Here is a 25,143-nt window from a genome sequence, read left to right on the forward strand (position 1 = left end):
TTTTCCTCTCCTGGCTCTTACTCTCTCTGAGTTTTCAGCTGGTTTCTGCTCTGGTAAACTGTGATTCTCTGTATCTATTTATCATCTCTTCAGTTTTGGAGGCAATAGTTTGCAGGGTGACCTTGCTTCTCTTATGGATCTAAGAAGAGTTGTGTTTCCAGCTTCCTCAGCTTTTTACTTGATGTTAAGACTAAGTGATGACTTCTGAGCTCCTTGGACAGAAACTGGAAACTGGAAGAAGACATTTTTTTTTTTCAGTCCATTTTCTAGTATTTTTTTCTTTTTCTTTTTCTAGTCCTTGCTCTAAGGACTACAATAGATATCTTTAACTCTAGAGCTTCTTAGTGTTAATACGTCCATCCCTTGTAAAACATGGAAATGTGTTTAGGTCCATATTAGAGGCTGCTTGCTATAGGATCTCTTTTGCCCTGCTCCCCATCCTGTCCCCTCCCCCCACTTTTTTTTTTTTTGGCTGGCAAATAGTCACTTTCTCTGGCACCAGGGATTCAATTGTCCATTCTTTCTCCATGGATTTGTAACCAATTTATATATATGTCATATACCAATTTATATATATGTGTGTGTGTTGAGTGCTCAATTCTTTTCTCTTGATATATTAGTCTAGGTCTTATTTTTTTATAATTGGTTAAAAAAATCAAACATTTCTTTGAAGATAAACATGTGTTTAAATACCAAAGTAAAATTGTACTACTGATATCAAAAGCTATAACTTTTTAAGGCACAAAGAGGTTTCTTGGAAGTGAGGTGATAACTTGGATCTTAGTTACTATTTTATTTCCTGTTCTCTTTTTACTTTTGGTACTGAACTTTTGTTTTAAAGCATTCTGCTTTCATTTCTTTTAAGTAAGCTATTGCATTCCTGTTTTATCCATAGACATTAGATATTCACAGAAAATGTGTAGGTAGGTATACATTATGATCTGTTCTGAATATTAATTGGAGTGGTTTAACCTAATCAAAAAAATTTTAATTTTTTATTGTTATGTTAATCACCATACATTGCATCATTAGTTTTTGATGTAGTGTTCCATGATTCATTGTTTGTGTATAACACCCAGCGCTCCATGCAATACGGGCCCTCTTTAATACCCATCACCAGGCTAACCCATCCTCCCACCGCCCTCCCCTCTGAACCCTCAGTTTGTTTTTCAGAGTCCATCGTCTCTCATGGTTTGTCTCCCTCTCCGATTCCCCCCCTTCATTCTTCCCCTCCTGCTATCTTCTTCTTTTTTTTTTTTAACATATATTGTATTATTTGTTTCAGAGGTACAGATCTGTGATTCAGCAGTCTTGCACAGTTCACAGCACTCACCATAGCACATGCCCTCCCCAATGTCTATCACCCAGCCACCCCATCCCTCCCAGCCCCCACCACTCCAGCAACCCTGTTTGTTTCCTGAGATTAAGAATTCCTCATATCAGTGAGGTCATATGATACATGTCTTTCTCTGATTGACTTATTTCGCTCAGCATAATACCCTCCAGTTCCATCCACGTCAATGCAAATGGCAAGATTTCATTCCTTTTGATGGCTGCATAATATTCCATTGTATATATATACCACATCTTCTTTATCCATTCATCTGTCGATGAACATCTTGGCTCTTTCCACAGTTTGGCTATTGTGGACATTGCTGCTATAAACATCGGGGTGCACGTACCCCTTCGGATCCCTACATTTGTATCTTTGGGGTAAATTACCCAGTAGTGCAATTGCTGGATCATATGGTAGCTCTATTTTCAACTTTTTGAGGAACCTGCATACTATTTTCCAGAGTGACTGCACCAGCTTGCATTCCCACCAACAGTGTAGGAGGGTTCCCCTTTCTCCGCATCCCTGCCAATATCTGTCGTTTCCTGACTTGTTAATTTTAGCCATTCTGACTGGTGTGAGGTGGTATCTCATTGAGGTTTTGATTTGGATTTCCCTGATGCCGAGCGATGTTGAGCACTTTTTCATGTGTCTTTTGGCCATTTGGATGTCTTCTTTGGAAAAATGTCTGTTCATGTCTTCTGCCCATTTCTTGATTGGATTCTTTGTTCTTTGGGTTTTGAGTTTAAGAAGTTCTTTATAGATTTTGGATACTAGCCCTTTATCTGATATGTCATTTGCAAATATCTTCTCCCATTCTGTCGGTTGTCTTTTGGTTTTGTTGACTGTTTCTTTTGCTGTGCAAAAGCTTTTTATCTTGATGAAGTCCCAATAGTTCATTTTTGCCCTTGCTTCGCTTGCCTTTGGCGATGGTTCTAGGAAGAAGTTGCTGCGGCTGAGGTCAAAGAGGTTGCTGCCTGTGATCTCCTTTAGGATTTTGATGGACTCCTGTCTCACATTGAGGTCTTTCAGCCATTTGGAGTCTATTTTTGTGTGTGGTGTAAGGAAATGGTCCAGTTTCATTCTTCTGCATGTGGCTGTCCAGTTTTCCCAACACCATTTGTTGAAGAGACTGTCTTTTTGCCATTGGACATTCTTCCCTGCTTTGTCAAAGATGAGTTGACCATAGAGTTGAGGGTCCATTTCTGGGCTCTCTATTCTGTTCCATTGATCTCTGTGTGTGTTTTTGTGCCAGTACCATACTGTCTTGATGATGACAGCTTTGTAATAGAGCTGGAAGTCCGGAATTGTGATGCCGCCAGCTTTGCTTTTCTTTTTCAACATTCCTCTGGCTATTCAGGGTCTTTCCTGGTTCCATACAAATTTTAGGATTATTTATTCCATTTCTTTGAAAAAAGTGGTTGGTATTTTGATGGGGATTGCATTGAATGTGTAGACTGCTCTAGGTAGCATTGACATCTTCACAATATTTGTTCTCCCAATCCATGAGCATGGAACGTTTTTCCATTTCTTTGTTTCTTCCTCAGTTTCTTTCATGAGTATTTTATAGTTTTCTGAGTACAGATCCTTTGCCTCTTTGGTTAGATTTATTCCTGGGTATCTTACGGTTTTGGGTGCTATTGTAAATGGGATCAACTCCTTAATTTCTCTTTCTTCTGTCTTGTTGTTGGTGTATAGGAAATGCCACTGATTTCTGTGCATTGATTTTATATCCTGCCACTTTACTGAATTCCTGTATGAGTTCTAGCAGTTTTGGGAGTGGAGTCTTTTGGGTTTTCCACATAAAGTATCATATCATCTTCAAAGAGTGAGAGTTTGACTTCTTCTTTGCCGATTTGGATGCCTTTGATTTCTTTTTGTTGTCTGATTGCTGTGGCTAGGACTTCTAATACTATGTTGAATAGCAGTGGTGATAGTGGACATTCCTGCGCGTTCCTGACCTTAGGGGGAAAGCTCTCAGTTTTTCCCCATTGAGAATGATATTGGCTGTGGGTTTTCATAGATGGCTTTTATGATATTGAGGTATGTACCCTCTATGCCTATACTCTGAAGAGTTTTGATCAAGAAAGGATGCTGTACTTTGTCAAATGCTTTTTCTGCATCTCTTGAGAGGATCATATGATTCTTGTTCTTTCTTTTGTTAATGTATTGTAACCTAATCAAAATTTTAAATGTAGCTTTTTAATAAGGATTATCACGTGGTTGCTGAAGAAAAATTGATCCTTACCTTGATGTGATTGTTAAGTAGTCGAACCCTTGGTAATATGTGTTGATTTAGTTCTGTTGTTTATTAGGTGATGCGGTTAATCCTGGAAATACCTTGCTAGTACTTTTTTTTGGGTGAGGGGATTTATGTGTGTTATGTATAGCAAGCACAAATCCTGGTTTGGGATCTAATTAAAAACTTTAAATTTTAGTCTTTTAGTATTGTCTAGAAGGTAGTGGCTTTTTTTTTTTTAAAAAGGAGATTAAAAAAAATTTTTGGAGTTAACTTTAAAACATAGGAGAGCAAATCTTTTTGCCTTATCTTTTTACAAGTTGCTTTATAATGTATCTTATTTAAAAATAATACCAAGTGTGGTCTATGTTTATCTGAAATTATGTAAAAGTTAATTGTTTGCTTCGAAAAAGTATTTTTTACTTACCACAAATTTTTATTAAGATTCCATTAAATATCAAGATCCTTTACTAGATTATATATACCTTACAGAGGTTGAAGTTATATATATCACACCTAGCCCCAAAGTGAAGTTTTTTTAATATTATAGTTTTTACTTTAAGGAAAAGGAATATATAATTATGCCTTTAATTCATGAAGAAAATCAATGATATGTTCGTGGAGACAGCCAGTAGGCCGCTTGAAGTATGAGTCTAGATTCAGAAGTGTGATAGTCATAAAAGTAAGATTGGAAGTTTTCTTCTTAAAGGTGGTCATTGAGGCTATGTGAGAAGATTATAATGTAAAAACCCAGAATAAGAATAATTCTGAGGGTAGAAAGTGGGAAACAGCAACATTTAAGTTGTCCATTGTGATATGTGTACAGGTAATACTTTTTAATAAAATCAGTAATAGAGGGGCACCTGGGTGGCTCAGTCGTTAAGCGTCTGCCTTCGGCTCAGGTCATGATCCTGGGACCTGAGATCGAACCCCGCATCGGGCTCCCTGTTCAGCGGGAAGCCTGCTTCTCCCTCTCCCACTCCCCCTGCTTGTGTTCCCTCTATCGCTGCCTCTCTCTCTGTCAAAAAATAAATAAAATATTAAAAAAAAAAAATCAGTAATAGAGTGGAAGATACAGAATATGGAAGGTTAGCAGTGTTTTTTTTCAAATTAGCAAGTAGTGGTAGTTCTAATTTTTAAATCTCTAAAACTTAATTTAATAATGAAATTTTTACTCAGAGATTATATATTTTGTACTCAATTGTGTAACCAGTTTTTCCAAAGCATTTAATGAGGTTAGAACATACAGTGTAGTTATGAACACAAACATATATAATGTGCATATGCACAGATACATAAGTAAAGATATATCTAGCTTCATAAGTATGTCTTCATCTATACTGGTTTAACTTTCTTTCCTTCCTACTTTTTTCCTCCCTCTCTCCAATCCATCCATCCATCCATCCATCCATCCATCCATCCATCCATCTTTCCCAGTCTCCCTCCTTCCCTTTACAGAATTAGGCATGCTTTGCCAGCTAGTTCCTGACACCTTGTAAGAGGGCAGTTTACTTAAATCTTAATCGTATCACTGTGGGATTCTGAGAAAACTTTGAAGTTGTTTCCAGGGTTGCTTAAAAAATTTGTGCCACAAAGAACTGTGATCATAGTAACTCAGCAGTAAGCATTGGTAACATCTAGTTTATCCCTAGGTGGGCTGTTAAGAATTAGTCTTCTCTTTCTTTTTCTAGGAAGTGCTTTGTTTGTGGTTCAGTAAGTTGTTTTGATGGATTTTGTTTTGTAGAATTGCTGTGGAATTTGCTTTGATATTTAGTATTAGTTTAGATAAGTTAAAACTGTGGGGTGCTCAAACATGGGCATGGATTAAAATACCAAAATTGCATACTTATTCTAAGCATACTCAGGGTTTGAATTGTTAAATTATACTGTTGTAGTTATGAAACTCCTAGGCAGATATGACCAGAATAAATGAACTCTATAATATGTGAATAAAATACCATGAATTTGGCTTATAAATTCTTGACATATTCATGTTTCAGTGTCATGTTATCTTCACAGGAAGAAAATTTAAATTACCTTGTTGTCTTCTGAAAAGTTTACTCTGTTTTATCTGCTGTATATAACAGTATATGATCATGAACTCTTGCTCTTATTTTATCTGTTCCTGTATCTTATTTAAGGCACTATTTTTTTTACTGTTCTAAAACATTCTGGGAGATGAAAATTTATTCTGTCTTGAAAGACTTTCTGAGATGATTAAGTAGTATCTCTTAGTAAGCCATTACAGTTGTTAGGACCTTCCACTTTGTTTTTCTTTAATCTGTAATTTCTGCCTTTTTGTAGAACACAAAACATATATAGAGAGAGAGGGAGAGAGAGAGAAGGAGAAAAAATATATAAACATTTAGAATTTAGAAGTTATACCATGCCTGCTATACTCCCTAATAACCTTAGTTATGAAATGTGTTATATATAGTGTCATTCAAAGTTTCAGAAGGTTAGCCAAAGAATATATACATTAAGGTTTCCAGAAAAAGAAAAGAAACATTATTGTCCATCTAATTAGATACGATAATGTTGTTAGAAGATAATAAAATTTAGAATTTCAGCAGAGTATAAGGATACCTTTTAATCTACTGAGGTGTTAAGAAAATATAATTATTTTAGCATTTTCCTGTGGGAATAATGATACTCTTATTACACAGAGTTCTTAAACAGTGGTTCTTAATACCTTTTTAGGTAGTACCCCTTGCTGTGCACAGCCCCTTAAATTTTGCATACAAGTTGAAGAGCTTCACCCCTTCCCATATAAAAAAAAAAAAAAGTTTATTTGTGGTTCACTGAGCTTCACCTATCTCTCTATCCAGTGATTGCCAAAAGAATGGAAATCACAGTCTTCTGTGAAATTTAAAACGCTATTGTTCTTCTTGGCCCTAGCCATTCCTAGTTAGGCCTAGGCCACCTTTTGTTCTTATTGGCACCTCCTTCCCCATCACTGTTGTAGTAGTATTTTAAGAGGTAACTTGGTTTCCGCAGAGAATTTACTCAACTAAGAAGGGAGTGACCTGTTTGTCCTCAGCTAGAGATAGTCAAGTGGTAAATAATAAAATGACATTTAATTGACTTACCAGTTTCTTGTGATACAGAACATCCCTGGAGAAGTGATAAAATAAATCAATATTCTGATATTCTACACCTACCAAATTGACACTGGAGCTGAGGTTGAAGACAGCACACCAGGGAAACCTGCCAAGAAGAGTCTGCTATATAATACAGCACATTATGCCCTCTACAGATACTGTTTTTTCATTCTTGAGGCTATTAGTTCTGGGTTGGAATTCAGATAAAGCTGGGAAGGAGGTGCTCTTCTTCATTATTTAAAACAATAAATTGAAACTCAAGACCAGGATAGGATGTAATTCAATAACAATACATCCTCTACTTTTTCCCAGTAGTAAGAGTGTGTCAGGGCTTTACTCATTCTCAAAGCACAGAAGCCTGTTAGGATATTGTATTAAACAAGTCATTGCAGAATATAAAGGTAAGTTAGTAAGGGACAGATTATCTGCCATTGAAGTAGTGCTTTGGAAAGAACATGAAACTGGGTGGCTCAGTCGTTAAGCATCTGCCTTCAGCTCAGGTCATGATACCAGGGTCCTGGGATGGAGCCCCGCATCAGGCTCCCTGCTCAGCGGGAAGCCTGCTTCTCCCTCTTCCACTCCCCCTGCTTGTGTTCCCTCTCTCACTGTCTCTCTCTGTCAAATAAATAAATAAAATCTTTAAAAAAAAAAAAAGAACATGAAACTGACTCCTAATTCCAACTTGTCTTTGCTACTTTTGTATTTGTAAGGAAATCACTTAACTTTTATGATTCTCGGTTTTCCGTAGAATAAGGATAAAGTATCTACATTATACTTAATAACACTATTAAGAGGATAAAATCTGATTTCAAGTATTGATTATGCTTTGTAGATTATTAAATTTTATGCAAATGTAAAATAATCTGATCACATCTTTGCTTGCTAATAAATTGATATCACTAATTTTCCCTCCTGTTTAATGGCTATCTTTTGTGATTATATTTCTATAACATATTATATGTCTCTAGTCTGTTCCTTTTTTTAGGGCTGGGTTCCTAGTAACACTTTGTCTGGGAATTCCATAACCATTTGTTTAAGGCCTATTAGATGACAGGTACTATAGCAGGTGTGTGAAAATGTGAAGGTAAACAAGATAATCTTTGCCTGGTAGTTAAAGATAAACAGTTATATTATCAGGTAGAAAATTTGTTGAATTTTAGAATGGAAATAGATTAGTGGAACAATACATTTCATAAGGAAATGTATAATCGGGCACTACCACTGAAATTGCAGAGACACTTTTGTTTTGGTTTTGTGATTAAGTGTATTGTTTTTTTTTTTCTGTTTTTTTTTTTTAATATTTTATTTATTTATTTGACAGAGAGAGACATAGTGAGAGAGGGAACACAAGCAGGGGGAGTAGGAGAGGGAGAAGCAGGCTTCCCCGCGGAGCAGGGAGCCCGATGTGGGGCTCGATCCCAGGACTCTGGGATCATGACCTGAGCCGAAGGCAGACGCTTAATGACTGAGCCACCCAGGCGCCCCTATTGTTTTTTTTCTTCATATGTAACCAGCTTTTGGTAAGAATAGGTATCACTTGAGAAGGATTTAAGTTTTCTGTGTGTGTGTGACTCTTGGATGTTGATGTTACCCTAATTTTTCTTCATATAATTTACTTAAAATAAGTACTAGTAGAATATCTTTGGTTTAGAATTTGGTAGGAACTGATAAGATCGGTAAAGATTAATAAGAACAATTTTAATTCATTTGTACAAATCATAGACAAGAAAGCTAAAAGGTCATCTTATCAGTGATTTTTAAATTATTTTTTAGAGGAGCATTAGAATTCTGTTGTCTTGCTGAGGTGTGTTAGGACCTGCTGAGCAGGGTCATTGCCTACAGGGTTTGGTTCCCTGGGTTTGCCTAGATCTCCTTCCCCCTTTTAACCAGAGTAGGTCCAACATTATGTTTATATGTTGGTGATAAATGTATGTTTTTTTCCTTAAATAGTTTTTATGTTTAAAAATGTAAGTTAGGTAACTAGTCTTGTTCCTCATTTTATTTTTATTTTTTTTTAAGATTTTATTTATTTCACACAGAGAGAAAGATAGAGCACAGCAGGGGAAGCGACAGGCAGAGGGAGACGTAGGCTCCTTGCTGAGCAAGGAGCCTGATGCAGGGCTTGATCCCAGGATCCTGGGATCATGACCTGAGCCAAAGGCAGATGCTTAACCTACTGAGCCACCCAGGCGACCCTCATTTTAATGACAAAATTAAATTACAGAGTACCAGAGAATTAAAGTTAAATGAAACCCTGATATTCAAATTTCAGTTGTTCAGTTAAATTATACTGCCTCCATGTGGCTTAGTGATATTAGAAATCTTATTAAGCCATTTTAAGTAGTGAATAATCCAGATTATATATATAACTGTATCTGACTTCAAGATTTCATTGAAAATATTAATATGAAGACATGGCATGAAATTTAAGTGAAAATGATTTGATATTGGCACTTTTTTATTTACAAAGTTTTTTTTTAAGTACTAGAAATGTTCGTAATTGAAACTCCAAATACGTTTTTATAATTTTCATTTATTTGAGAGCATGAGTGAGAGAGAAACAGAGAGAGAAGGAGCAGGGGGAGGGGCAGAGGGCAAGGGAGAAGCAGACTCCCCACTGAGCAGGGAGCCAGACATGGGGCTCGATCCTGGGACTCCAGAATCATGACCTGAGCCGAAGGCAGACGCTTAACTGACTGAGCCACCTAGGCGCCCCATCAAAGTTTTTTTAAAGTTGTTTTAACACTGCCCTTAAACTCTTAAAACATTAAAGACCTCTTTCCTAAAGAATAGGATGTACTTCATTCATGGTTTTACATGCAGTATAAGTTAAATGAAGTGATTAAGGGCATAAAATTATCCTTTGAGTTTCTACCTTAATTTTCATTAGTTTGATAAATATGCAGTCTCTGTAAAGTGAATGTTAATCGAACTTTCATTTGTCTTTTGGCATTAGAAAGTTCACTTAGTGCCTAACTTCTCACTTAACGAAGTTAAAAACAAGGTGATTTAATATGATTTGTAAGGACATCTAATAAACAGTTGCATTGTGTGTAAAATAAATAGAATACCTGATTTTTTTTTTTTTGCAATAAATGTGCATTGTTTTGGCCTTGACCTTGACATTTTGGCAAGATGAGTTCTTTAGGTTCTTTATTAAATTTAGAATTCTCTAGCATAAATGTAGACTAATGGCAAATGATACTGTTTTTCCTATTAATACATAATGATAATGAAATAGTAATTTTTAAAATAAAGATATAATTGACACATAACATTATATTAGTTTCAAGTGTACAACGTAATCATTCAGTAATGGTATATATTGTGAAATGATCACTACAGTAAATCTAGTTAACAATTACAAGGCAAGAGTAATTTTAAATAATTTCAATTAATGACCACTAAATAGAATGTTTAATGACTACTGAACAGAATGACTTTTAGAATCTATTTAGATCCAGTTGTTAGAGTACTGAAAACTTACTTCAGTATAATCTGCCCTTTTTCTCAACTCCTCCTGATAATCGTTTTGATTTCTAAAAAAATAATGAAGTGATTATTAAGTCAAATTGATGCTTAATCTCACTCTCTCTTTTTAAAATTATTTGCAGGAGAGGGCTGCTCACAATTTATATGGCCAATTTGGTAAGTAATTCCTTTTCTTGTTGTTTCTTTTGAAGTTTTCCCATGTGCTTTTTTATCTTTCTTTTTTAAATGGAGTTCCCTTAAAAAAAAAAAAAAAGGAAAGGAAAGCTACTGAAATTTCAGAAGATCTTCTGTCTCTGTTTTGAAGGATAGTCTTAAATGTTTAAAAGAGCCTTGATGCCATCTGGTTTATTCCTATCATATATGACTTATTTCCATTTATTTCAGGAGTAAGTGATTACCTGCCTGTGCCCTTCATGACTGTTTTTTTCTTTAAGCGTAGATCTTCATCTTTGATAGGATATATATCTCTATGTATCTCTTTCTCCATATCCTCAATTTCATTTCATACTCTGCTTCTCTTGCCATTTCTTTTGGGAAAATGATTTAAGGATGAGCTTTTATGATGTCATTATTCTTGGACCTTAGAACAACATTGGTCCTATCAATTTAATAACATAATTATCTGGTCTTCTAAATTTCGAAGTTTATAGGAATGAAATCAGTGTTGTCTAGTCTGATATTCTTTATGGTAAATATATAATCAAGATTATATAATTTTCATTGCCAAATTCATTATTTAAAAATGTCTTTACAGGGGCTCCTGGGTGGCTCAGTCGTTAAGCGTCTGCCTTCGGCTCAGGGCATGATCCCAGGGTCCTGGGATCAAACCCCGCATTGGGCTCCATGCTTGGCAGGAAGCCTGCTTCTTCCTCTCCCACTCCCCCTGCTTGTGTTCCTGCTCTCGTTATCTCTCTCTCTGTCAAATAAATAAATAAAATCTTTAAAAAATGTATTTACATGAAAAATTTTTAAAGTTGTTTGATAGAATTAATAGGCAACATTGAAAAATTCAACTAAGAAAAAATTATCTGAGGAGAGGTTCTTGAATTCTCTAACAAGGGAATATAGTTCAGAGTTCTATTTAGAAGCTCGTTTCAGGTATAAAATATTAAATTTTTGCTCTGCATTTACCATATGTCCATTACTGTCCTGTCTGCTGATAGACAGGATGGAGATAGTTCTTATACTTATGGAGTTTGCTGCCTAGTGAAGAAGTCACAGTAGAAATAATAATGTTTGAAAAGGACTGGAATATAAATAATAGCATGCTGTGAGAACCATAATATTGACACCAAACTATTGTGGGTGCTGCTCTTCTTTTTCAAGATACTTAAAAATATTTCTGCATAATACTAGAATGGATTTGAGTTTTAATGTGTTTTTTTTTCTTTAACCATGAACATGCTTTTCTATATTACCACATGGTATGTACTTTAATACACAAATACTATCTGTATTTATATACTTAACTTTAAATTCTAAGTAAAGTTTCACAAACTTTTTTTGTGTGTCTTGCCTGGTTTAGGTTGTTAATTCCTGGAGAGATGATCTTTGACTTTGTTTGATATAATCAGTGTTGGAGATTGCCCTTAATATAGTGTATTTTTTAAGAATAAGCCTTTTATTGAAGGAATCATACATAGATTCATATGCAGCTGTAAGAAATAATAAAGAGATCTCATATACACTCCGTTTCCCCTGTAGTAATATCTTACAAAACTATAGTAGTATCAAAATTATATTGATGTTGATATTTACTGTAGTCAAGAGAGAGAACCTTTCTTTTATGAGAAGAAACAAAACTTAATTTTGATCCTTTATTAAGGATATTTTAATCATTAACCACAAAATTTTAATGAGATCAAAGGCCTTTTAAACATAGATTTTCACTATGTTTAAAGGAAAGTGAACTTATACATAATATATTCTTGGTATACCAATGATAACCTAATAAGCTTAATTTTCTTAATCTAAATAGGGCCTTTTGTTTATTCTATTACTATAAAACTATTTCTTTAGTAAGAGAGTAGTTGGTGCAGAGTAGGTAAAGATTTAAATATTTTCAGAGACCGAATTCAGCTTTAAGAAATAACTTTGTTCTAGAACTTGATTGTACTGGTTATTAGACTAAGTTAAAGTTGTTGGCTTATAATATCAACAACAATATTTCTAAATGATAGGAGCTTTTATTTTAAAATTATTTATTGTATTTATGTATGTATTTCTGATTCGGAAAGTACAGAAGAGCATAAAAAAAGAAAGTAAAAACCATCCGTAATTTTACCATGTAGTAATTACTACCATTTTAATGTTTTTTATTCCCTTCCTTCTCCTCCAGTGTACGTACATAAATACACAACAGAGATGCACATTCACATTACATATTATATACCCTTTTTAAAATATTGGGGACATATTATTTTGTGACATCTTTTGTTACTGTGCTGTATAGTTTTTATTGCTCATGATATTAAATAATCATTTTTTAGAGGGTGTACGCCTACCTTTCCACTTCTTGTTATATCTTCATGACAGTGGGTTGGTTTCATACATACACATAAATGCACAGCCCCCCTCAAAATGTTGGGGACAATGAAATAATAACTGGTTAGTAACAATATCATCTTGTTATTTTTGGCTGTGATAGTTATTGGTCCTTAGTCATTTTAACCAGAAAATTTCAAAGGCATTGGCATGCCTTTGAAAGAGTACAAGATAGAAGAATATGCAGAACTGGCTTCATATTATCTTTATTATCTTTGTCTTTATTTTTATTAGTAAATACTTATTGCATGCACAGCACTTTGCTTAGGTATTGGGACACAAATATAAGCCATTATTCTGTCCTCAAAATTAATTTAGTTGAGAGTACAGGTATACCTAGATCTGGATTTAAAATGAATAGGTAATTAATAGTCCAAGATAGTGCATTCATGTCAAATGTGAAATATAGTCTTTCGAACTTTAGAAAAGGAAGTTAGCTTTGGGTAGGAGCAATCAGAAAGTTTTATGAATTACATGGGACTTGAACCTTGAAGAAAGGAGGGGACTTAGAGGCAGCTCCATGTTGGAGATATGTCATTGGCGACCACAGGACAAAATTCTTGCCTTTCCAGGGATTGCCAAGCTGGGGTCAAGGTTTATGAACCAAAAAGGGATAAGAACCATTGAGCATCTACTGTGTTAGACACTGTAAGTGAAATTGGAGTCATTAAAATAAACAAGGTCATATAGTTTCTGCTTCTGGGGGACCTTCTACTTTACTGCGAGAGAAGTATGTAAACTAGTGGAAATAAACCTCATTTCTGTTTTTTTGTATTGATAGTTGTCTCAAAACAGAAAACAGTATAGTGTTTCTACTATGCAATTTTGATATACATTTTGCTAGTTGTGTTTGTGTTAGTGTTGTAGGGAACAGGTGAAGAGCCAGATAGTCTAAATAAAGGCATTTCTATTCGTGCTTTTGTAATTATTAAAAGATCTTTTCTGGTCTCCCTTATAGTTACACTTATTACCCATGAAATCTGTCAGTAAGCCCTGGCAAGTCTCAGTTATTAGATCATTAGTTTATAGCCTTAAAGATTAACTAGCAGTTTTAATAATTACAAACTTAAGGCAATTGAATTACTACCCGTCTGGGAGTGTTTTTTTTGTTATGTGTTTGTTAGCAATTTTGGAAGGAAAAGTGTACAATTTAAAAATAGTATAGTTTTTTAGCTTTTTAGAATTGATAGAGAACTAGTTGTTGACAGGCAAAATATATGAAATGTATAGACAAGGTATAAAATAAAGAATTAAATATTTTCTCTGGCTTCTGCCCAAGATATGGCTCTAAAATGATGGAAATGTTTTCTTGGGGCTAATATACTAGAACCAGTTACCTACAAGAACACCAGATGCTTAGATTCAACTTTGCTACAGTATTATTTAAAAGAGAACACATAAAAGTTTGCATTGATATAATTTCCCTTTATTATGTTGGTTGTGACAATGACAGGGTCCTAGTCTTTCAAAATTCATTGTATACTGCTAACAGTTATTTAAAATGTGATGTTAGGTGTAGGTCATTTATGTTTAGTTTAATTATAATTTATGACATTTAAAAATCTTCCTATATAGGTCCTTTTGAAAACTTTTCTCTGCAATTTAATTTATGCAATCAAGCATTCAACAATGCATTCGTTTTAAAATTGTAGGTATATATTTAGTAGGCCTGCTTCTAGCATTTGTGTTTTAATTTTAAACATGCAGTGTCTGTGATTAAAACATCTATATTTGATTTTTCAAACAAGGTTTGAAAATGTTGATTCATATGTTTTCTTGTAAGGCCACTTCAATTTAAGTAGATTTAACACCTATTTATTATATATCAGTACTGTGCTAGGCATATGAGGATACAAAAGAAATACAAAATGGATTGTAAACTAGTTGGAGAAATTTGACAGATGAACTTGAAAGAAAGAAACTGAATTGTGTAAGACTATTGAATCACAGACCTGTACCTCTGAAACAAATAATACATTATATGTTAAAAAAAAAAAAAAAAAAAGAAGATAGCAGGAAGGGGAAAATGAAGGGGGGGAAACCGGAGAGGGAGATGAACCATGAGAGACTATGGACTCTGAGAAACAAATTGAGGGTTCTAGAGGGGAGGGGGGTGGGGGATGAATTAGCCTGGTGATGGGTATTAAAGAAGGCACGTACTGCATGGAGCACTGGGTGTTATAGGCAAACAATGAATCATGGAACACTACATCAAAAACTGATGATGTAATGTATGGTGATTAACATAACATAATTTTAAAAAATACTAAAAAAAAAAGAAACTGAAAGTATTACAAAAAACAATTATAAACACCCTTTCTCAAATTGCTCCCCTAAGCCTTCCCTCTGCAGCATATGACATCAACCGTTCATCCAGTTGCTCAGGCCAGAAACTTAGAGTTCTCACTCTTCTTTTCTTTATACTCTTAGTTCAATCCAGTAGGACATCTTATTCTACTTCTAAAATATATTCTGGATCTTAAAGTGACCTGCCATCTCCACGGTTATAACCGTAGTACAAGCCCTAACATCTCTTTCCTGAGCTACCTTAATAGCCTCACTGGTTTGCATCTTTCCACTCTTGTCTTCCTGTAGTCTCTCTTCCATATGTGGAAGTCAGAGTCATTGGAAATACAGATTACAGCATGTTGTTCTTCTGCTTAAAACTCAGAAAAACCTTCCCTTCCCACTATACACCAAATAAAATTCAAATGCCTTACTGTGGCTTACAAGGCTCTGACTTCTACTTTTTCTTCTCGTTCTTTATACTGGCTTTCTTTCTGTCTCTTGAACACTTGAAGCTTGTTCTTTTCCAGCCTTAGCATTTGCTTTCTTTTTGTTTGGAAATCTGTTTCCCTAAATTTCTTGGCTAACATCTCCTCCTTATATAGTTGACCCATTGTCACCTGCTGAGAAAGCCCTTTCTTACTATCATAGTTAAACAACTTGCCCTCACTTCTCTACTCCGTAACTTGTAATCCTTTTTTTTTCATGGCATTTATAAGTACTGAAATTGTTTTGTTTGTTGTCTTTTTTCCCCTCACTGTGTATAAGCTGCTTAAGGGCGAGGACTCTTGCTTGTTCACTGACATATCTCTAGTATCTGCAAATAGTGCTTAGCATATAGTATATGCTCAATAAATAATTATTGAATGAATGTAGATTGGGAGTAAATACTATTTAAAATGGCAAAGATGAGAGAGAACGATTATCTGTTCTTATTTCCCTCCTTCCATTAGCCCTAAGACCCAAGTCCTTTAAGCCAACCAAATGACCTTGTTTTCCCACAGGAAATAAACAGAGGAGTAATTGGATCTGTCCTCAGCTGAGTTCCTGAACTAGTACATTCCTTTGTATTCCTTCCTGTAGGAGTTCTAACAATTTTGGTGTGGAGTCTTACGGGTTTTCCATGTAGAGTATCATGTCGTCTGCGAAGAGTGAGAGTTTGAATGCCTTTTATTTCTTTTTGTTGTCTGAATGCTGAGGCTAGGACTTCTAGTACTATGTTGAACAACATAGTGGTGAGAGTGGTAAGAGTGGACATCCCTGCCGTGTTCCTGACCTTACGAGGAGAGCTCTCAGTTTTTCCCCATTGAGAATGATATTTGCTGTGGGCTTTTTGTTTATGGCTTTTATGATATTGAGGTATGTTCCCTCTATCCCTATACTGTGGAGAGTTTTAATCAAGAAAGGATTAATGGAGTATTTTATTTTTATTTTTTATTTATTTTTATTTTTATTTATTATTGAGTATGTTATTATTTTGTCATATGCTTTTTCTGCATCAATTAAGAGGTTCATATGGTTCTTCTTTCTTTTGTTAACGTGATGTATCACGTTGATTGATTTGTAGATGTTGAACCACCCTTACAACCCGGGAATAAATTCCACTTGGTCGTGGGGAATAATCCTTTTAATCTACTGTTGGATCCTATTGGCTAGTATCTTGGTGAGAGTTTTGGCATCCATGTTCATCAAGGATGTTGGTCTGTTGGTCTGTAATTCTCCTTTTTTGGTGGGGTCTTTGTCTGGTTTTGGGATCAAGGTAATGCTGGCTTCATAGATCGAGTTTGGAAGTTTTCCTTCCATTTCTATTTTTTGAAATAGCCTCAAAAGGATAGGTATTAGTTCTTCTTTAATTATTGGTAGAGTTCCCCTGGGAAGCCATCTGGCCCTGGACTCTTGTTTGTTGAGAGGTTTTTGATTACTGCTTCAATTTCCTTGTTGGTTATGGGTCTGTTCAGGTTTTCTGTTTCTTCCTTAAAACTATATTTTCAAGATATGGTATTTACTTTGAATTGATACCGTATTTTCTTTCTTTTTTTTTTTTAAAGATTTTATTTATTTGAGAGAGAGTGAGTGGCGAGTGAGCACAAGCACGGGGAGGGGCAAAGGGAGAGGAAGAGGCAGACTCCTCGCTGAGCAGGGAGCCTGTTGTGGGGCTGGATCCCAGGACCTTCAGACCATGACCTGAGCCGAAGGCCGCTGCTTAATCAAGTGAGCCACCCAGGCGCCCCATCTTTTCAGTATCTATGTGTGTTGTGTTATGTACTTCCAATGCATTGCTTTTGACTGCTGTATGGTGTGCCAGAATATTCATCCCCTGTATATGTTCTATAATGGTTTTTTTAAAGATGTAAATCATATACCATAAAATTTACCCCTTTAATCCAGTGGTTTTTGTATATTCACAAAATTGAGCATCTATCATCACTATCTAATTTTACAATATTTCAGACACTACATTTTACTTGTTCATTCTTCCAGCAGTGGATATCCAAATTGCTTACAACTTCTCAACATCACAGTGTGGTGATGAACATCTTTGTACATGACTTGTTTTGTGAATTTTTCTGGGTGTGCATAGATAAAATTGGAGAAGATGGATTTTTAGATCGTGTACTTTCTGGTAAAAGGATAGAATGTCTTAGAATGTGAGAAATACCATTATTCTAGTAGTTCATTTGGAGGTAGGAGAGAGTTTTGTCTTGTGCTTCCTTGTCTTGTGTTTCTATTTAAATAATTTGTTTAATCATCTTAGGGATTTTAGGGTTGGACGTTGAACTTTGAAACTATTAGGGACTCTGCTATAAATAACTTGGAGTATTACTACAAGGTCAGTTAGACCAAAGGAGAAAAGTGTAATTTCTCTCTGGGTATAGCTTATCATCATAACTAGTCTTCATAGAACTTTGTTTTCTGTTTGCTTGAGAAAGATAATATAAAATATATACTAGAAAATTGAAAGAGACAAATGCAAAGGACAATAAAAATAAGTAAATCTAAAAGAAGATGTGAAGTAGAATTTTACAAAAGAATATAAATAAAAGAGACAAAGGAAAGCAGTATATAAGAAAGGAAAATACAAGTTACAAAAACAACCCATATAATAAGCATTTGGCTTTCATTGACCCCTGAAGGGGGCTGTAGCTCCTTTTTACTACTGGGTGGGCATGGTCTCTGCTGACACCCTGAGGTGGTGGTAGGGAAGCAGAAGCCTAGTTATTAGCCAGTGGGGATGAAAGTCTTGGTATTTGGTATTCTCTGACTGTACTTGGCATTGGTATTCTCTGACTCTTCCTTATTGGGGGTGTTAGGGTACCCTGTTATAGCTTTGTGAGGGTGGTCATTTGGTCATTGCTGGTGGGGGTTGGGCCATTGGGTTGTTTTTTGTTTCCTTTTTTTGTGTTTTTGTTTTTGTCGTGTTTGGCTGGAGTAGGTTGGTTATTGTCCAAAAGTTTGTGTTTTGATAGACTGCCTTTATCTTGGTCCTTTAGCAAGATAGAGTAGATTTTTGTCTGTGCTTATTATCATTTCCAGTTTGCCAGTCTTCTTCAGCTCTAAGACTGAGATATATAAGGCTACTCACCACAATGTCATTCTTTGGATTGTAAGATTTGTAGATGGTCTGCCCTCTTTTCAATTTTCAGTCTTTAATGTTTGTTTTATATCTAATGTCCAGTGTTTTTAGTTGTAATTAGTGGGAGGAATAAGGAAAAGGTGCATACCGGATCTTCCTAGAAGCAGAAGTCCTTCTTCATATTTTTTTTTGGTAGTCAGAAATAATCAAGCACTTAAGAAAACAAGGCACCAAGATCAAGATCTGGCAGAAACAATAAGCAACAAAACAGACCAGCAGAGACTGTGTATATTGGGATTATCTGAAAATGTTATAAAACTTATATGTTTACTATGTTTAAAATAAAAGATGACTTCTGATGCAGGCTAAATTGGAGTAACAGGGAATAGATTTACCCTTCTTCCTGAAACAACAAAAAAAAAAACCTGACAAAATAAAAGAAATAACGGTTTTCAATACATTGTACATTAAGTAGTGAAGAATAATGATCCCTGAAAGATTGGAAACTAGCAAGATGAGCCCTGTGATTGCTTTGGCTTAATACCTGGAGAGCATTTCTAGGCCATGGAGAAGGGATGTAAAACTGAAGCAGAGCCTGACTGTGTCCCAGAGTTGACAAGATATAGCCAGGAGTCCAAGGAGACAGAGTTTTGCAGGTAGGAGAGGAGAAAGGTAGAGAGCTCCAGAGATGTGCAGAGGATCCCAGCAAATAGTGAGTTAGTTCTGATTGGTGCATTCATGTGAGGAATCTACTGAGGTTGGGGAAAGAACCAGCCAAACTCATTAGAGGGGAAAAAAAATCCTCTGAGCTCATGCAGGAATGATTACTGTTTCCACCATTAAGAGTGGAAATTTTCATAATTTGCAAGGCATTGTGAAAAATTAGAAGCATTATAAGTCATTAGAAACATTAAAAGGATTTCACCTCAGAATGGGGCAAAATTAGCCCTAGACTAAATACTGCTCTGGGCCCAACTAAAATCACCACCACCACCACCATCACAACAACAAAACAGCAAGACATGAAAGAACCTGTTTCTAAATGACTGCATCCCAAAATAAATCTAAAGAAAAATATGGGAAAACAAAAATATACAACAGTCAATAAGGTAAAATCACAGTGTCTGGCATACAATGAAAAATTACCAGGCATGAAAAGAATTAGGGAAATGGCCAATAATGATGAGAGAAATCAATCATATGAAACCAACTCAGAAGTGATACCTATGATAGAATTAGTAGACAAAGACATCAAAACAGTAGTTATTTTTTTTTAAGATTTATTTATTTATTTATTCAACACAGAGAGAGAGAGAGAGAGAGAGCACAAGCAGGGGGAGCGGCAGGCAGGCAGAGAGAGAGGGAGAAGCAGGCTCTCCTCTGAGCAAAGAGCCTGATGTGGGGCTCAATCCCAGGACGCTGGGATCATGACCTGAGCTGAAGGCAGCCGCTTAACTGACTGAGCCACCCAGTTGTCCCCAGTAGTTATTATTGTATTCCAAATACTCAAGAAGCTAGGAGAAATACTGAACATGTTAAGCAGATATGGAAGGTATAAAAAAAGATCCAAATTAAACTTCTAGAGATGAAAGCTGTAACATCTGAGATGAAAAATACACAGGGTAGGATTAATGGCATGTCAGACCTTGTAGAAAAAATTAGTGAACCATAGCAATAGAAATTATCCAGAATGAAACACCAAGAGAAAATAAAAAATATGAACAGAATATTAGTGATCTAATAGGACAACTTGAATTGGCCTGATATGCATACAGAAGTCTCTGTGGGGGGAGGGTCAGTAAAAGCATTTGGAGAAATAATGAATGAAAATGCCTCAAACTTGATGAAAACTAAACCGTCATATCCAAGAAGCTTAATGAACCTCAAGCACCCTGGCCACAGGAAGGAAACTAACCATATTATAGTCATTTAACCCAGTGATAAAGGAAAAATCTTGAAAGCATCCAAAGAAAAGAGAAACATTTTATACTGAAGAACACAGATGATGACAGCAAATCTCTCATTGGGAATAATACAGACCAGAAGACAGTTAAGCAACATCTTTAAAGAACTGAAGAAAAGGAGCTGTCAACCTAGAGTTGTATACTTAGAAAAATATTTTTGAAGATTTTATTTATTTATTATTTATTTATTTATTTGAGAGAAAGAGCGAGCAGGGGAAGGAGCAGAGGGAGAGGGACAAGCAGATTCTGTGCTGAGTGTGGGGCTCTATCTCAGGACCCTGAGATCATGACCTGAGCCAAAATCAGCCATCAGAGGCTTAACTGACTGAGCCACCCAGGCACCCCTAGAAAAATATTTTTAAAAAACAAAGATAAAGACTTTTTCAGACATACAGACCTGAAGGAATTCATCTTCAGCAGACCTGTAGTAGAGGAAATGTTGAAGGTTGTCAAGAAGTATTCAGGAAAATGGTAACAGTTGGAAATCTAGGTCTACACAAAGAAATGAAGATCACTGGAAATGGTAACTACATAGGTAGGTAAATATAAAAAATAATTTTCTTATACATATATCTCTTTAAAATTATAATTGTAAAAATAATAGCAATGTAGTTTGTGAGGATTATAGCATATGTAAAAGTAAAGTATAGCAACAGTAGTAAAAAGTTCAAGAGGAAAGAATTAAAGTGTGATGTAAGGTTTAATGCCATTTGGGTTATAATAATCCTAAATGTTTATGCCCCTAATAAGAAAGCTTCAAAATAAATAAAGCAAAAACTGACAGAACTGCAATGAGAAATACACAGATTCACAACTATACTTGGAGCCTACAACATTCTTCTCTTAATAATTGATATGCATGGTCAAAAGAAAATCATTAAGCTTATAGAAGTGTTAACACTATTAACTAACTTGATATATAGTTGATATTTTTAGAATTCTCTATCCAACAACAGAATGTACATTATTTTCAAGTGCTATTAAGATTGACCATATTCTGGACTACAAAATAAGTTTCAAAAGATTCAAGTTATACAATTTGTTGTTGGGCCACAGTGTAATTAAATTTGAAACGAGTAAAAGATACTAGAAAATCCACAAATATTTGGAAAGAAATGTACTTCAGAAGATAACAGAAGAGAAACTAGAAAGTGTTTTGATCTGAACAAAAAAGCAAACATAACATCAAACTTTGTGGTATATATTTACTGCCTATTTAGAGGGGATTTATAGCACTAAATGTCTGTTTAGAAAAAGAAGAAAAGTCTTGAATCAATGACTTCAGTTTCTACTTTAAGAAACTAGAAAAAGAAGAGCAATTAAACCCAAAGAAAACAGAAGTAAGGAAATAAATATTAGTTTTTTGGAAATAAGTGAAGAGAACTATGAAAACCAAAGAAAAAAATATACCCAAAGCTAGTTCTTTGAGAAAATGAATAAAATTGATAGATCTCTGGCCAGACTGATCAGAAAAAGAAGATAGAAGATACAAATTACTAATATCAGGAATGAGAGAAGTGATATCAATATACAATATACAGGTATTATAAGTACAATAATCATTGATATTTTCAACAAGGTTAAGTCCATCCATATATTTGACAACTTAGATGAAATGGTTTCAGTTCTTGAAAGATACAAACCACCAGAATTCACTCGAGAAGAAATAGATAATATGATCATCCTTGTATTTATTAAAGAAATTGGATTTGTAGTTAAAAATCTTTTCCCAAAGAAAATACCAGACCTCAATAGCTTTGCTGGTGAGGTGTACTAAAATATTTAAAGAAGAAATAATACCAGTTCTACTCAAACTATATCAGAGAGTTGAAGAGAAGTGATAATCATTCAATGAGGCCAGCATATTTAAATTTTTTTTTAGTTGAAGTATAGTTGACATATGATACTAAATTAATTTCATCTATACTACATAGTAATTCAACATTATATAAATTACGAAATATTCAACCATGATAAGTACATTACAGTGGGGCGCCTGGGTGGCTCAGTTGGTTAAGTACATTACAGTGTTACTGACTATATTCCGTATGCTATTTTTTTCATCCCTGTGACTTATTTATTTTATAACTGGAATTTTGTAACTCTTAATTCTAAACCCATTTGCCTGTCCCTTCCCTTTGGCAACCATCAATTTGTTCTCTATATTTATAAGTTTGTCTCTCTTTTTTGTTTATTCATTTGTTTTGTTTTGGAGAGTCCACATATAAGTGAAATCGTTTGGTATTCGACTTTTTCTGTCTGGCTTATTTCACTTAGCATAATACCCTCTAGGTCCATATTGTCACGAAGAGCAAGATTTCATTCTTTTTTATGGCTGAGTAATATTCCATCATGTGTATATACCCCATCTCCTTTATCCACTTATCTATCAGTGGACACTTTAGTTGCTTCCATATTGCGACTATTGTAAATAACACTGTAGTAGACACAGAGGTGCATGTATCTTTTCAAATTGGTATTTTCATTTTCTTCTAGGAAATACCCAGAAGTGGAATTAATGGGTTATATGGTGCTTCTGTTTTTACTTTCTTGAGGAACCTCCATACTGTTTTTCAGGGTGGCTGCACTAATTTATAGTCCTACCAACACTACAGAAGGGTTTCCTTTTTTCCACATCTTTGCCAACACTTATTATTTCTTGTCTTTCTGATATGACCCATTCTGACTAGTATGAGGTGAGACCTCATTGTGGCTAAGATTTACATTTCCCTAATGATTAGTGATGTTGAACATCTTTTCATGTGTCTGTTGGCCATCTGTATGTCTTCTTTGGAGAAATGCCTATTCAGGTCCTCTGCACATTTTAAAATCAGATTATTATTGTTATTTTTTGATGTTGAGTTTTATGAGTTCATTATATATGTTGGATGTTAACCCCTTATTGGATATATCAATTGCAAATATCTTCTCCTATTCAGTAGTCTGCCTTTTTGTTTTGCTGATGGTTTCCTTCACTGTGCAAAAGCTTTTTAGTTTGATATGATCCCAAATGTTTATTTTGCTTTTGTGCCCTTTGCCTGAATAGACAGATCCAGAAAAATACTGCGAAGGTTGATGTCCAAGAGATTACTGCCTATGTTTTCTTTTAGGGATTTTATGGCTTCTGGTCTTACATTTAGGGTTTTAATCCATTTTGAGTTTATTTTTATGGATAAGAAAGTGAGCCAGTTTCATTCTTTTGCATGTAGCTGTCCAGTTTACCCAGCACCATTTATGGAAGAGAATGTCTTTTACCCATTGTATATTTCTCTCTCCTTTGTCAAGGATTAATTCACTATATATATATATATATATGTGTGTGGATTTAGTTCTGGGCTCTCAATTCTGTTCTGTTGATCTATGTGCCTCCTTTTGTGCCAGTACCATACACTTGTGATCACTATAGCTTTGTAGTATATCTTGAAATCTAGGATTATGATAAATCTGGCTTTATTCTCTTTGAGATCTCAGGACTGCTTTGGCTTTTTGGGGTCTTTTTTGGTTCCATACAGATTTTAGGATTTTTGGTTCTAGTTAATGTGAAAAACACTATTTATATTTTGATAGGGATTGCATTGAATCTGTGGATTGCTGTGGTAGTATGGACATTATAATAGTATTAATTTTTCCAGTCCATAAGCATGGTATATTTTTTCATTTATTGTGTTGCCTTCAATTTCTTTCATCAGTGTATTATAGTTTTCATAATACAAGTTTTTTACCTCTCTTGTTAAATTTATTCCTGGGTATTTCATTGTCTTTGATGCAGTCGTAAATGGGATTCTTTTATTTCTCTATTTGTAAACCATACATCTGATTATAAAGAGCTTATATCAAAAATACATATAAGGCATTTGTACAACCAGATATCAAAAAAAATACCTGATTAAAGTTTGGCAGAGGACTTAAATAGACACTATTCCAAGGAAGACATATAGTGGCCAACAGGTACCCAAAATAATGCTCAGCATCCCTAATTGTCAGGGGAATGCAAATCAAAACCAGAGTTAGGTATCACCTCCCACCTGCTAGAAAGGCCATTATCAAGAAGACAAGAGATAAATTGATGATGATATGGAGAAAAGGGAACAGTTGTACATTGTTGGTAGGAATGTAAATTGGTACAACCACTGTGAAAAACAGTATGGATCTTCCTCAGAAAATTAAAAACAGAGCTACCAAGTGGTCCAGCAATTGTACTTTTGAGTATGTATCTGAAGAAAAATGAATAATTATCTTGAAGATACATCTGCACTCCTGTGTTCATTGCAGCATTATTGGCCAGAGCCATGACATTTAAAGAACTTATGTGTCTCTCAATGAATGAATGGATAAAGAAAATGTGGTGTGTATACACACACACACACACACACACACAGTGGAATATTATTCAGTCGTAGAAGAGAAGGAAATCCTGCCATTTGGAATAACTGGGTCAGATATTCAGGGTGTTATTAAGTGAAATAAGTAAAAGAAAGATGAATACTGTATGATTTCCCTTATATGTGGCATCTAAAAAAGCAGATGATATGGAAACAGAGTAGAATGGTGGTTGCCATGAGCTGGGATGGGGGTAGAGGAGATTGGAGAGATGCTGGTCAGTGGATACA

The 25,143-nt window shown here is 35.0% G+C and overlaps 1 protein-coding gene across 1 annotated transcript in view; it reads left to right on the forward strand.

The window, feature by feature from the left end:
• Positions 1 to 25,143, forward strand: part of TMEM135 (transmembrane protein 135) — a 264,244-nt gene that overhangs the window by 37,732 nt on the left and 201,369 nt on the right. The window contains exon 4 of the mRNA XM_034995060.1: positions 10,288 to 10,321. Within this exon, the coding sequence (XP_034850951.1) occupies positions 10,288 to 10,321 (34 nt within the window). The remainder of the gene's footprint in view (positions 1 to 10,287; positions 10,322 to 25,143) is intronic.

The sequence above is a fragment of the Mirounga leonina genome, unplaced genomic scaffold (assembly GCF_011800145.1).
Source record: "Mirounga leonina isolate KUSES-001 unplaced genomic scaffold, KU_Mleo_1.0 Mir_92, whole genome shotgun sequence".
Classification (NCBI taxonomy): domain Eukaryota; kingdom Metazoa; phylum Chordata; class Mammalia; order Carnivora; family Phocidae; genus Mirounga; species Mirounga leonina.